This window comes from Merops nubicus, unplaced genomic scaffold (assembly GCF_000691845.1).
Source record: "Merops nubicus isolate BGI_N331 unplaced genomic scaffold, ASM69184v1 scaffold11317, whole genome shotgun sequence".
NCBI classification, from domain to species: domain Eukaryota; kingdom Metazoa; phylum Chordata; class Aves; order Coraciiformes; family Meropidae; genus Merops; species Merops nubicus.
Window position 1 is genome coordinate 99127 of NW_008622445.1, and position 15812 is coordinate 114938.

At 38.2% G+C, this 15812-nt stretch overlaps 1 protein-coding gene across 1 annotated transcript in view; it reads left to right on the forward strand.

The window, feature by feature from the left end:
- Positions 1-11443, forward strand: part of CPED1 (cadherin-like and PC-esterase domain containing 1) — a gene marked incomplete at its 3' end in the record, with an annotated part of 78619 nt that extends 67176 nt beyond the window's left edge. Inside the window, 6 exon segments of the mRNA XM_008944792.1 lie at positions 332-436; positions 1309-1478; positions 5691-5758; positions 6070-6114; positions 8001-8187; positions 11275-11443. Of these exon segments, the coding sequence (XP_008943040.1) occupies positions 332-436; positions 1309-1478; positions 5691-5758; positions 6070-6114; positions 8001-8187; positions 11275-11443 (744 nt within the window).
- Positions 11444-15812: the final 4369 nt, after the last annotated feature.

Sequence of the window (15812 nt, forward strand, 5' to 3'; positions counted from 1 at the left end):
ACATATGCATATGTACAATATCATTAACTAAGCCTGTTTTCTGTAGGAGACCACACCACATTTCAAACGCTCCACTTCATTGTCTGTAACTTACTCAGTCTCTTCCTGTGGTAGTTTCTAAGAGTACTTTTCTACACAAAGCTATTGCACAGCCTACTTTATTCTAGGGTGAGAAACAGGAAGAGCTGGCTTGACATGACTTTGGATGAGGTTAGAGCAAGCTGAGAGTTGCTGTAACTTGTTGCTTTGATCACCAAGGGGACTGGGGGCTCATGAAAGCACATTGCTTTCCATGTGATTTCACCAGCATATGCTACCCTTTCCTTCACAGGATGGAACTTACCACAGAGAAGATGGGCAATGTTTGTCTTTAGGAGAGATAAATTCAATGATTACTTTCATAAAGGAGCTGAAGAGTCTTGGACAATTTGAGCTGGTAAAATAAACAAGGTTTTCTTGTGCTAGATACATTTTTTAGGTACATCTCTTCACATTTCTCCTTTATTACCATTCTTTGCTGTCTCTGGCATGTGTTAGGTGGGATAGGAAGGGAAGCAGGGAGATAAGACATTATGCTGATTTTATTTGGAGGATTTTTGGAATTTAAAGAGAGAAAGAAAAAAGGGAAATTGAGTTGAAGATTCTTTGAAAAGGACAGCTAAAGCAGAAACAGAGAGTAGAAAATAGAATGAAAGGGAGGAAAAATATGTAAATTACTTATGAGTTGGTAAGAAAATAGAATGGTAATGAAGCAAAGCAGATGTGAATGAAAGATCTGGAGACAGTACTGAGATCATGACCAGAGAATAGATACAGATGAAAAAGTGTCAAAAAAAGTAGGTGGAATATGTAATATGTCTTCTTCACACAAAAGTGAGTTCATTTTTTGAGAAGAATAGAGATGAAGGAATTAACAGTTAGTGTCTGTGAATAGCAATGGCAGTTAATGAAGGAAATGAAAGCACTGGGGAAATAAATGGATATGTTGTTCAGAAAGTCAGCATGATATCAGGATTTCTTCTAGACCTCTTGGGTGAGTATCAGTGTTGGAGGCTGATGATGCTTTCCGAAGAGGGATGGAACTGAATAGATTTGGGAGTTGAACCAGAGGCAAAAGAGACTTCCATGTCAGTACCAGTAATCCTGATTTGCAAGGCTGAGCAAGACAGTAATTTTCTAAACATGTGGGAAAAAGCATTAAGAGAAATCCATCTGCATGCTATATAAACTGTCTTCTGATTATTTCTCACTTCTTTGCATTTTAGAAATATTTAATGTGCAGTCTCTAATCAGTGTCTCTCTTTGCAGCTTTTCCCTTCTACTGCACCCAAGATTCAGACCCTACTGCGTGACCTTTACCACATGGTAGACCCAATGAGGCGGCTTGGTTCAGTCCTGACTCTGCATTGGCTGCTTTCCAGCTTGCTTGAGCAATTCCAGTTCATGACTAAAGAGGCCCATACAAATCCTTCAGAATGGTAAGATAGGTATTATATGATATGTTGAGGGTAATTTATCAAATTATAAAAATTGAAGTAGCTCATGAAACTTACGCAGGGCATCATAACACTTGATCTTTCAGTAGATGTAGGTGCACTTAAAACACTTGAGATGAAGGTCCATCACCCCATCATGGAGCACTGTCAGTCATTTTGCCATTAGAGTTGTAGTTATGTTTCTAAATAGCATTTTTTTCCCCTTTGCTTCTCTTTCTAATATAGAGGACTTGGGGCTAAAAAAATTAATTGGAGCTACAGTAATTTTTTTTTTTTCTAAGAAGCAGTAAATAAATCAGGTAAGTTGTTTTCAGAAAAAAATGTCAACTCAACATTAAAATTGCTTACCAGAATTAAAACTGTCTTTTAATTTATTCACCAATTAAAAACAGAACTGTAAAGGAAATATAACATTTCAAGTGAAGATTTTCCCAGAAAGGACTAATAATTTTGAGTGGTTCTAAATTTTCTGTCCAACAAGAGACATTTGGACGAGCATAATACTCTGAGAACCTAATTTTAACTCCTTTAGAAAAGATTGGTGGAATTGAAAAGATTGAAAAGTTGTAGTATACTCTAGGTTCAGTATAAAATTTGTAAAAATATCTCATTACCTCTTAGTTTATGACATTTCATATACATGTATGCCATGCTTCTTTACTGACTACAGGCATGTATGATTTTGCAAACAAGGGCTTGTGAACAGAAGCAAATTAGAGAATGTGTGTGTTCCATTCCACTGAGCCTCAAGTTAAATGTATGAATGACAGTATTTTGTACAGGTTGCTTGGAGAATGCTGTGGTGACTATATAAGACACCTGTAAGATTTCAGAGTTTGAATTTTGTTTCTTGAATTGGGTGTGGCTTTCAGCAAGTCATCTTTATCTTTGTTTGTGGAGCTATAAAGTGGAGCTTATACCTTACCACTGTGCTAGGTAGCTGTTTATTAGTGTTTTGAAAATGCACAGTTCCAAGAATGTGCTAAGTATCATTGTTACTACTGCCTGCCACTCCATGAAAAGTAACTTAAAGATGCAGCTGCTTGCATTCATGTGTAAGCTCTTGCCCTTTTGCCAAAATATTTAGGTTTGCATATCAAAGCATACCAACCTTTAGCAGCTTTCTGTTCTAATCTAAGCTGTGCCACTCACTCACTTTGAGCAAGCCCCGTGGCCTCGTTTTTTCTTTCAAGCTGAACGTTATTGTATGTGTATAAATATATAGAAGTACCACGACCTTTCTCCAGGGCACAGGCCAATCTTCTTCTTTGCACTGTATTTTTCTGTAATGGCTAAGCTAATAATGCCATTCTGTTCATTCATTGTATAAAAAAATGTGTTTTGACATTGCTAAATCATAATCTTTCACTCCTATAGCTGCGTGTGTGTGATAGTGATGCATGTGTCAGATATGGCTGTAATTATACTTAATTGCAAGGAAGAAAGAGCTTAGTAGAACTTATTTCTCAGATAACTCAGGTATGTGTTCTCTTTGAGCTTTGATTAATTTTTTTTGAGATTCACAGCTTTGATGAATTTTTATATAAGAACACTTCTCCTGAATTTCTTTAGTTAAGGCCAGGTTGTTTGGTTGATTTATTTAACAGTTCTTATTTCTCAGACTATTCAAAATTGATATTTCCATCTACAAAATCCAATGATCTGCACATCTGACTGTCCAACCAGACAAGATAATTATAGGAAAAATAATGACTTCCAACCTAGGTCTTTTACAGTTATTCTGTTCGCTGATCATGAATCCACAGGATGGGGACAGGATTTAAAGACACTTCCTGGTCTACTTTCCTTAACCCATTTAATCTCCATGATGAGTATTGGAACCTTAAACGATATTAGTGAGCTCTCTGAATTCCTTCCACAGGAGAAGCAAGAAGTCTAGAAACTCATCTCAAACTATAATAAAATGGTTAAAGCCTAGGTGAACAAAGACAAACTTGTGGGTGCTGATGATTAAACAGCCCAGTCTTCAACAGACATAAATCATAGACTCATTTAGGTTGGAAAGGACCTTTAATGTCATTGACCATTAACCTAACACTGCCAAGCCCCTACTAAACCACAGCCTTAAGCACCACATCTACACGTCTTTCAAATACCACCAGAATGGTGACTCTACTACTTCCCCAGGCAGCTCACCTCAATGCTTGACAACCATTTTGGTCCAGAAAGGTTTCCTAACGTGCAATCTAAACCTCCCCTGGTACAACTTGAGGCCATTTCCTCTTGTCCTATCACTTGCTACCTGGGAGAAGAGACCAACCCCGTCCTCACTACAATGTCCTTTCAGGTGGTTGTAGAAAGTGATAAGGTCTCTGCTGAGCCTCCTTTTCTCCAGGCTAAACAACCCCAGTTTCTTCAGCTGATCCTCATGAGACTTGTGTTCTAGACCTTTCACCAGCTTTGTTGACATTCTCTGGACCTGCTCCAGCACCTCCATGTGCTTCTTGTAGTGAGACACCCCAAAATGAACACCATGTTTGGGATATGGCCTCGTCAGTACCAAGTACATGGAGATGATCCTTTCCCTGGTCCTGTGGGACGCACTGTCATCTTAAGTATCTTACCATAAACACAGTAATTTGAGCATCTTTCTGTAATATAATTTCTAAGTATTACTTTTTGATACCCTGATGTAATTAGACAGAGTTATTATATGTCTCTTAATTTTGTCTGTTGATAACTACAGTCGCTTTACAGAGTTGACATTTACAGGTCATGCTGTTCCTTTGGGAGCCAGGCTCTTGAAGTGGTGGTGGCTGCCACACCCCTGATGTGTTCTCTGACTAAACCAAAGTCTGGCATTTTATAGAGTTATGACAACTTGTTTTCATCTCACAATGGGGTTTGAGACTGGGCAATCAAAGTGAACAGCAGAGAGAAAAAAATTATTTGACAGGTGTTCGCCACTACCTCCTTGGCAAGCAGGAAGAGGGATGCGAAATGACTTACAGCTTGGAAAACAAACTCTCTAATAGTTTGTTAAGTGTCTCCTCTGAAAACAGGTCATGAATGTGCATCAAATTAGGGCGGTGTCTAGACATTGCAAGCTCAGAACTACATTTTCATGTACACACACAGACACATGGCTCTGCCAGCTGCCTCTTTCTTTATCTCATTGAAACAATGCAGAAGTCTCTGTTTTCTTACTAGACAGTTTACCTTTTAACATGATTGACCTCAATATTGCTTTCAGCTGCTACTTTTGAAACAATGACTTTGTGTCTTTCAAAATCCAAACTAAATGAGCAGCAGTATCTGGGAAGAAGCTACTTTATGAGAACTTCTACAGAAAACAAAGGGAGGAAAACCTGTGAAAGCTTCGAGAAATTCTAATGGACTTCTGAGAAGGCCTTGCCAGCCAGAGATCTGGTACATGGTTTGGAGAGAAGCCTACTGCCTTTCTTCTACTATGGTCCCAAAATGCTATATGAAAGAAAAAAATCTGTGGAGTTAGTAATATGTGTACCACCAACACAGAATCATAGAATCACAGAATCACACAATCACTATGGTTGGAAAGGACCTTTAAGATCATCAAGTCCAGCCATTACCTAACTCTATCAGGACACTTGCACACAATATCCCTGAGCATTAACATTAACATGTTAATGAATTGTTGCAATTGACTTATCTTTTTTCACTAAGGGTTTATGTATATACTCTGGATGTTGATCATCTGATTGCTTTTGAATTAGCATAGAAATCAAGACACATAGATGTTCCATTATATGAACCTGTACTGACATTGGTACATATATTCCCCTTGACACAGGTCTTTATTTATTAATTCCTTTTGAACAAAGTCTAACTTTTACCTCTAATATACACAAAAAAGCATCATACAAACGAGTAAGAGATATAGTTTGGGTTATTTTGTTCTTTACCATATCCACTCCTCCTTTTCCCAGCAATTCAACTGTGTTTTGAAAGTTATTTCTGGATTTGTTTTTTTAATTGTTATATGCTGCCATTTATTATGGAATGTGAGTTTTCGGTCATGTTCATTCAGGTAATATTGCTAATGCTGGGAATAGGAATCCAGAAGGTTCATCTTTCCATGGAGAAATTAAAGTACTGTGTGCCCTGGGTTTCCATATAGAATTTTTAAAAAAATGTTCCATAGTTTCTGTTCTTTCTGTTCAAGTAGAAATATGTCTACTGTTGAATTGACAGGAATTCTTCTCAAGAAAATGCAAGTCCTAAGGAGAATGACCCTTCTGATTTCAGAGAGAATCATGAAGGTAAGGTCTTTCATATACAATATGTTTTCCATATTTGTACTACTTCTGATAACATGAATGACTTAGATTATGTTGGTTTACATTCCAGCTGGAAGTTCTTGGCTTACTACACATAAAAGACCAACTTCTTCCTTATCTGTTGTTCTGCTGAGCCTCTGAGAATGTTTGTGAACCTAAAGCAAAGATCTTACAGTGAAAAGAATAAAAGTACTCAACATTCCTTATAATTAACAGAATGAGAGTTCCTTCTTCTATAGGATTATGAATCATACTTAGAACAAGAAAATGAACTGTTTCTCTTTATATTTCAGCATTGCATTATTCCAGTAAGACTAAAGAAAGGCGATGCAGTTATGGTAAGTTAAAGTCTTTCTAGACCACTGAGGGGACAGAAGAGATACTACTTGAACAATTTTTTTGGGGTTTTCTGAATAACATTTCTGTGAAAGGCGTGCCTGTAGGCTTTTATATATAAAAAACCCCAGATTTTTAGGTATAGAAAATGTTTATGAATCAGTCAATAACTGGGCTATTATGTTAAATAAGCCTCAAGCACAAAGTTAAACATTGTTACACGTGCATAATTAATGTGAATATTCCAGTGCTCATTGATGCCCTGCCACACTTCAGTAGACTTTTGTCCCTTATTTCCATGAACTTTAGCATGTATTTGTTCTTGTGGAATAACCTTTAAACTTGTATGGAGTTTAATCAGCCTTGTATAAGTCCTTTCTTCAGCTCAGTGGTGGAATTTTAGAGAGCTGCTTGCAAGATGAAGAGTTTTTCTAAAATATCTGCTTGTAAGAATATTTAAAGTATATTTAAAGATATGTAAATATTTAAAATATGTTTGTCTTTGGTTGGAGCAATGATTTCTGCTGCCTTCCTCATTCCTACATTATCTGTAGGGTCACTTTATAAATGTGAAATTACTGCCCTGTGGCAGAATAGCTTTTCTACACACTGAGCCTCATTTCCCCTCTGTTGCTGATCTCCTGGTGCCTCCACGAACTCCTCTGTGCCAGTTAGAGGCCAGAAATGCTCCTAGGCTAGCTGGATGGCATCATTGTTGTTATTGCATAACATTTCATTTCAAAAATAGTTCAATTAATTTCATTTTGAAAGTTTTTCCTCATTTTTAATCTGGTAGTGAGAGAACTTTTCTAGGTAAGGCATACAGCATCTGGAGAACTGTTTATTCTCATCTGTAGAATTTTAAAAAATACCTTCTGTGTGTCCACTTATAAGTCTCTATTCCCCTGCAAATATAGCCCAGATTCTGCTCATCTACTGGAATAACTTGCTTTATGTTTCAATCCATGGTGGAGAGTGCTGAAACTACTCTCTTTTGTTTCTCAAGGCAGAAATTTCGAGGTAGAAAATTCTCACATAGAATGCTGGCATCCTTTATGACCCTTTTAAGCCATGTTTTAAGCCACAAGATTTTTTAGATATTATAGTAAAATTGTTTCATGTCTGAAATATTTTCCAAAGCACCCAGTTTTAAACATACATAGACAATATATGTGAAACACAAGTTCAGAATGTGTAATTATACTGTAAATCTGAATCCAATAGGTTGGATTAAAATATTTGCCATAAGTGGGTTGCCAGCAAATAATTATTCTCATGAGTCATTTGGCAAACACTACAAACTAAAGGATACATTTGAGCAAATAGGATTTGATCGTGGAGATTTCATACACAGGGAAGGAGATGGAATTTGTTGATTTAGGAATTTTAATAAAACATTCTTCCAGCTGTACTGCAAATGACCCCACGGGTCTAGATATCTCCATGTGACTTGTTCTTGTGAACAGTATGTCTAACATTTTGATTTTTATTGGCAATTACACACGTACATAAACCCTGTACACAGGCTGGTACCTAAGTAGGTTATGGGTTTTGGCCTAACTCTTCTTTAAGTTTCAGTTAACCAACTGGAGACAGGATCTCTCAGTCCTAATCCCTGCATTTTCAAAGGCTTACTCAGACTTTGAGTTTCGTGACTCTGACTAGAGTCATTGGGCACCGAACGATTAAAATCCCTACAGAATATAAAAATTTCTCTCAAGTGCCAATACAAACTCCATCAAGACCTTGCAGCAGGGTTATCACTCTCAGAGTGACCAGACATTAAAAATCTCGCCACCATACATTTTATCAATGTGCCAGAAGCTCCATATTGCTTAAAACTGTTCATGCGTTTCACAGTTTTTTCTTTGATGCCTTCTTGGAACAGATAAAGATACACTATCTCATATCAGGCAGATCTTCACCAGTCCACAGCTGGACTTGAATCCTCAGTTTAACCCAAAGATCAAAGAATACTATGCTGAAGTCCCATTTGACATGGTGACAGTGAAGATAGGAGCAGAACCTTCTAACTGTCAAAGCCAAGTACACCTCGATGAGAAGAAAGGGCCAAGGTAGGAGTGACAAAATATGTGTAAAACCTAAAAGTGTAGTTTGGAAATATGTAAGAATGTTACAGAAATGCTTTGTGTTTCCAAATGCACAGAATGCCTATAGATCAGTCACAGCAAAGCCAGAGGGAGTTCAACACACAAAGATTTATATTTATTTATCAGTGTCCTAAAGGCATTGGTAGTATGTTCTCAAGCCTTAATTAGCCCTTGCTTTACCAAGTGCAGAGCTGCTAGCATCTGCCCCATCCTCTCCAGTCACTGACAACTTCAAAGCTGAAGTCACTACAGATCATCACTACACTGCACACAGTAGACAGCAAAAAATTTGAGTGTTCATGTCCAGGCCTTGCTTTTGCACTGTGGCCTAAGCTACTGCCCCATTAGGTTTGATTCCTCAGCCAGCAGTCTGCTTATGTGGGCCAGACAGAGTAGAGCAGTTGGGATCAAAAGAAGAAATAAATTCAAGTTTACTCACTCTGAATGATTCATCTTCATCAGAATTATATTACAAGAGATTGTCATAGAGACATAGAATCATATAATTGTTTAGGCTGGAAAAGACTGTTAAGTTCATCAGGTCCAACTGGAAAACTAACACTGCCAAGTCCACCATTAAACCATGTCCCTAAGCACCACTTTTTTTATATACCTCTATGGATGGTGACTCAAGCACTTCCCTGGACAGCCCGTTCCCATGCTTGACAACCCTTTCAGTCAAGAAATATTTCTTAACGTGCAATCTAAAACTCTCCTGGTGCAACTTGAGGCCATTTCCTCTTGTCCTATCTCTTCTAACTTGGGAGGAGAGACCCACCCTCACCTCACTACAAGAGACTGACCCTCACCGCACTACAGTCTCCTTTCAGGCTGTTGTAGAGGGTGATGAAGTCTCTCCTGATCCACCTTTTCTACAGGCTAAATAACCCCAGTTCCTTCAGCTGGTCCTCATAAGATCAGCTCTAGACCCTTCACCAGCATCATTGCCCTTCTTTGGACATGCTCCAGCACCTCCATGTGCTTCTTGTAGTGAGGGGCCCAAAACTGAACACAGAGTTTGAGATGTGGCCTTACCAGGGGTGAGTACAGAACTACAATCACTTCCCTGTTCCTCCTGCTCACATGTTTTCTGATAGAAGCCAGGATGCTGTTGGCCTTCTTAGCCACCTGGGCACACTGCTGGCTCATACTCAGCCAGTTGTTGACCAACACTCCCAGGTCCTTTTCTACCAGGCAGCTTTCCAGACACTCTTCCCTAAGCCTGTAGCATTGCATGAGGTTGTTGTGATCCAAGTGTAAGACCTGGCGCTTGGCCATGTTGACACAATTGGCCTTGGCCCATTGATCCAGCCTGTCTATATCCCTTGTAGAGCCTTTCTACACTCCAGCACATGAACGTTCCTGTCCAACTTGGTGTCATCTGCAAACTTACTGAGAGTGCCCTCAATCCACTCATCCAGACCATTGATATTAAAGATATTAAATTAAAGAGAACAGGCGCCAGTACTGAGGCCTGGGGAACACCAGCTGTGACTGACCACCAGCTGGGTTTAACTCCATACACCACCATTCTTCAGGCCCGGACATCTGGCCAGTTTTTCGCCCAGTGAATAATATGCATGTCCAAGCCATGAGCAGCATGCTCTGGGAAGCAATGTCAAAACCTTCACTAAAATCCAGGTAAAAGATATCCACAGCCTTTCCCTCATCCACTAAGTGGGTCATCTTGTCACCAGCGAAAGTCACAGCGTATCTGATCTTTTAGAGAAGTATAAACCTGGAGGATAGCAGAGAGAGCAAAGTCACCATTAAACGTCAGGTTTGAGCACTGATCCACCATCATCCATGATGTTTAATTGCTAGTATGATCCCTGGCACAGTTTTTGCTTTCCTAACCAGCTCTCTTAAAGACAGCAGCAAGTGCCAGGGACAATCCCAATAAGAACCGTTGGCAGGACCTAATTTTGGATGTTTGGACAAAAGTATTTATTTATCTGGGTCAGGTACCTCAGAACCAGAGAACTGGTCTATTTACATGTTAACATTTACTGAGTGGCTAAAAGGGAGAGCAAGGACAATGATTCACTTGGCAGGCAGAATCCTTAACCACTATGGAGCTAGTTTTACTTCTTGGCATGACACACCTATGCAACACACCATCCTTTGACTGACTGTGAAGCAGATGCTTTGACCTACAATGTCTGCTAATAACCAGTCTGTACAGTTGTTACTATCTGAAGTCTCATACGTTTCCTCTATTTTCAATAAGAATTTGACTTAATTTATAATTTCAGAACAAGCTCCCATAAAATTCTTCCACCCAGTTTCTTGGTGTTCTGATGTGAACTGCCTTAGCAGTCAACATGGATGCAGGCAAAAAAACTTGAAGAGATTTCTTCCTTGTAAAACCAAACCAGAATAGCAGTATGTCCTTTACACCAAAAAGTGAAAGCCCTGGATGTACAGGTTCTGTGTCTCTCAGCATTTCTCATTTCCCTGCCAAGGACAGACATGCATAGTCCATCTTTGCTCTTGTCTGTTCAATCTGAGTAGTTTGTCTGGTACTCCATTGCATTTGGCTAGTGGGTAATTTCAATGGCTAGCTGATACCTCTGATCTTGTTTGTCTCCCTTCTGACTTCACCACAACCTCAGACCTGCCAGGAATTATTGTCCCCTAGCAGCTTCAATCACACATTTCATGTCAGAATTGTTGCCACTGAAGCTGTTTTTGCTAAGTTTCACAGTCAGTATTTTGTGCTCCTGAAGGAACTGTAACTTGTTAAAAACCTTATTTTACACTGTTTGTTTGTGGGGGTTTTTGTGTTTGGGTTTTTTTGTTTGTTTCTTTCTTTGTTTGTTTTGGGGGTTTTTTTGGTTTTTGTTGTTGTTGTTGTTGGTTTGTTTTGTGTGTTTTTTTGTTTGTTTGTTTGTTTGTTTAAATTTAAAATCATATGTATTTTGTAAGAGAAAGATGTTAGAAATAGATAGAAATAGAAGCCTCAGGTTTAGCTGGCATAAATAAAGAAGTGTCAATCAATGTTTCCTTAGCATTTATTCCACTTTTTTTTTTCCTGTTTTTTCCTTGCAGCATTGCTAACTACCCCCTTGGCCTTGGACTGAACAAAGTCATCATTTTTGTAACGTATGATTCGCAGCCCAGCCCCCAGGTTGTGAGCAGCTACAAAATCACAATTTATCGAGAGGACCGCCCTAGTCTGCCTTTGTTTGATGACTATATGATGTGTGGGTTTGTGCAGGTACTGTCCTTCTACTCTTTTGCTATACAAGTCAATAGTGACTCTAACTGCTTCTGTCTGGTGTTATAAACTACAGTACATGGGCCAAAGCTGATGAAGACTCGATTTTTATGAGATTACTATCTGAGTTCTAAATGCTGTAAGTGTATGAAATACAGCATTTACAAAACATTTTGGTATAAAAATCAAGTCCAGTGTAAGTACCTGTTACAGTTACCATGTATTTGAGAGCTTCAGGTTCGTTAATCTTTACTTTGGTCAGCCAAAGCCTTACCTGTCAGATAAATGTTTGCTTGTGAGAAGCTTGTGAGACCTTAAGTTTGCTTGTCCCTGACCATGGCAGGGGCATGGCATGATCTCTAAGGTCCCTTTCAACCCAAACCATTCTCTGATTCTATGAAAACTGTCCCTCTGTACTGTGCAGTGGGCAGTCTGCATTTTTCTTTACTGTCTGTCTATGACATTGGAGCCATGCAAATCCTTTTACCAGGGAAGATATTTATGATGACAGTGTATTTATCAGTGTTCCAGACAAATGCTGCCGGATAATTTCTGAAAGAAAACCATTCATAGAATGGTTAGAACTATTCTGAAGACCAACAAACAAAATGGAAAGACCCCACAGATGATTCCAAAGGAGGGGATGACTGTCACATCACAATTTTTCAGATAGAAGTTTGGGAATACAAATAAATTACTCCTAACAAATAACAATCCTTAGGAAGCAGTGGGTCTCCTGAATGAAAAAAGGGTCAGATTCTGTCTGATAAGGCTAAAAAGGTGGGTTAAGGGAAGAGGAGCTTGGGCTGAATTAGACACAAAACTGGAAGAAAGATAATGAAGAAAAGGAGCAGTAAAGCTTTCAGTTAGTAAAACTATGGTGATAAAGATATTCTTCGTAAGATAGAAAACCTGGGACACAGGCTGGAGCAGAGCTTTTTGGATTCCAAAGTTTAAGTCAGTCAGTTCAAAGAGGGAAGTGGCATGGTAAATCATAGTCAAGAGCAGTGCTTTTCTATGTGGGATTTTAGGCAGATTAAACAGTTTTTGGGTTCATTCTAACTATTAGAACATCCAGAAGGAATATATTTTGTCACAATTAATTCTGTAACCAGGAAGTAGGATTTTCAAAGCCATGGTGTTGAAACTGTTAGCCATATTCATGTCAAATGTCCAATCCTATATTTATTTATCTCCTTTATAAAGATCTGTGTCTATTAATATATCCTTTTCATAAAACTCACTTCCATTCTCTGTTTTTTTTCTATATACTGCAGAAGAAGTTGGGAGACTAGGGTAGGAGAAGGCACAGCATTTTATGTGATTGGACAGATCAAGAGAGGGTTTTTTTTTCTTGTGCAGAACTAAACACTAGGGTTTAAAACAGGAGCCAAAGAGATTATGAATGTTGATAGCAAATTGTATGTTGACAATAATTATCTCAGTCTGCAAATTGGAACTGTCAGAGAAAATGTATATAGTAGTCATAGCCTACTGACTGCTGATCTGAATACCTGATTATGGTGCTGTCTGGCACTCTGTCTGTTCTTTATCACTTTACTTACACTTATCTTACAAGCTCAAAAGGTCAAGGACTATCTTTTTGCTCTTTGTACTGGCTCAGCACTAGATCTAGCAGTTGCCAGAGTAAAGCAAGTAAGAATAAACATGTAATACATAAAATTGCAGTTCAGGTGTACAGCAGTTTGTGTGACATCTTAGTTGTGAATTAGTGTGGAAAGGAGAGCAGCAACTGGTTAAGCTGGAGTTACATTACTAGAACACACTGGCTGGAAAGATGTGAGGAAAACTCCTCTTGTTGCCCAATCTAGGGCATGTATCTGAGTGCAGGAACAGGAATTCAACCTCACACACATCCTCCCACAGTAGAGTTTACACTGTTGTTAATGTTTTGTGATAGCGTTTATGAAACTGAATATGAATCTTTGAAGCACTCTGAAGGCAAAGAGATCTAGAATGATAAAATGAGAAGTGTTTTAGAAGTTTCTTTTGATTGAGCTTGGGTTTCTGCTCATCTGTGAATAACTGCTCTCTAAGTAATATAATTGTTCAGGACTAGGGAGGACTTTAGGAGTTTAGAGTAAAAATGAGATGAAAAGCATTCTTGTGGTATCTAATGAGGGCTGTGAAGATACAGTGTGAGATTCTAAAACAACATTTTTTTTTTTTAGATATGTTAAAGGCAAACTTATCAGAGGGTGCATTTAAAAAACAAACAGAGGCCGGAGCTAGAGATAGAAATGGCATTCCAAAACACTCAAAAGCTTGCATTTTTTCCCTTTTCACTATTTTCTAGAACAGAGTTTATTGCCTTTTACTTAGAGTGATGTTTTTTATGAATACAAAACTCAGGCCTTAAATAGCATCATTGCATTCTACTTTTCATACCGGAGAACTTTACGTGCTCTTGCAGGGCGGGTTAATTCGCCCTCATCAATGGCATGAATGCTTGTTCTCTTAGTAACAAGACACCTGTTTTAGGAGCAAAAGGATAAATACAGTGTGAACTGATGGAGTCTCCTTTGGACACTTGACTAGGCACAACTGGGATCGCACATGAGGAGAAAAAGGTCATGGACAGTGGTGTGGTCTTTCTCACAGAAGGCTTCAGTTAAAATTCTAATCCAGTGACTTTTTTTCTTGACTTTCTTTTATGTTTAATCCCATTAGGATATTCAGGTTTCACTGCAAGATGATACTATAAGGAAGGTTACAATAAAAAGACAGAGAGCGGGATGTTGTTTCCAGTTTTCTAACAATTCTCATGCAGTTGAATAATCCTGGATTAATTTCAAGGCTATTGAGTTAAGATGCGTGTGGTTCCAAGCCTTACAGCCCCTAAAAGGGGAAAAAATATTGTCCTCTACTTTTTGATAGCAGCTATAATATCCTCATTGAAACCAGATTAGTAGGTACTAAATTGGCATCACCATAGCACCTTCAGCAGCTTTAGCTGCCTTTCATTGCATGGTCTGCATTCTAACAGTATTGCTTCGACTGCAAATGGAGAGGTTATTGGTTTGTGCTTTAACTTAATTTTATGGAGTTGTTGACAATATTCAGATTAAGAGTCCTGGAGGGAAGCAGTGCCATTTCATTATCACCTGTAAAGCTGTGATAGCCAGACAGGCAGAATACAAAGCAAGCAGCCAAAAACAGTGAGCTCTTAAGACAGAGGTATCAGCTTTGTCCTCAAGTGAAAGATCCCAGGCTATGTACACACTGTCATAAAGGACAAAACATATTTTATTCATTCTTGCACTGCCCATTATCTTTAAAATGCAAACAGATTTATCTTTGCCTCACTTGAAATGTGTGGATGCTACCTCTTTGATTGTTAATCTTTGTCTAGTTGCAATCAGAAAAAGTAACCAGCAACGTACTTAGGGAATCTTGTTTGACACTGTGAACTTAGTAGTATCCTCCTGCCACATGTAGTTTTTTATGTATTTGGGGTTTTTTATTATTATTTATTTCAGTAATATAGTTATTTATTTGGATTTGCATTTTGAGTAATAGATAGCTAATATTTTATTTTATACCCATAGCGTGTATCATTCTCATTGTTGTGCATTCGAACAAAGTGTAGAACAGAACTTTCCAGAATCAGTGCTGTGTGCTGGTGCTCTGGCTGTCCTCCAGCTTTCTCAGGTCTGAAAGAATGGACTCACAGGAGAACAGCTTTAAAAACTCCTAATCTTTATAGAAGAACTTGTTCTTAAGTAATACTATCTCATATTCTTATAAACCTTTGTATCATATTAATTTCATAGAGTTCAGATAGCATAAGAAGTCCAGCAGAGCTGCTGATGAGATACTGGTATAGCATTGCTGACTGTGTAACACTAGATGCCAGCAACAAGATGTTGATTTCTCTTTCTGTCTATTAAACTTTCATTGATGAAAAAGCAATATAATTGTATTTGATTTTACTATAGTCTTTCAGAGGTAGAGATAAGAAAATATCTTAGAAAAGAAGAAACCTAAATTTGTTTTCTTTGTTTTTGTTACATAAAATATGAGATTACTTACAATTTTTCAGCTCAAGTTATAAATTTTCTATGGAAAATAAAATAGTTTTACTTAATTTTAAACTGTGTGCTATTACAATTACAGTGCCTTTCATACAAGACAGCACAAGTAAAAACTTACCAGTTATAGAAACATGAGTGAACACCTTGCCTAGTGCTTTCATGCAAAGATTTCAAAGACCCTTACTAATATTAAATAATGGTATAAAATAAAAACAAAAGCTTAGGAGAGAAACAAAGAACTTGTCCTGTTGTAGATCAGGCTTGAAGTACATTAGTCTCTTCTGAGAGACTCCATTATCTGCATTAGACTCAGT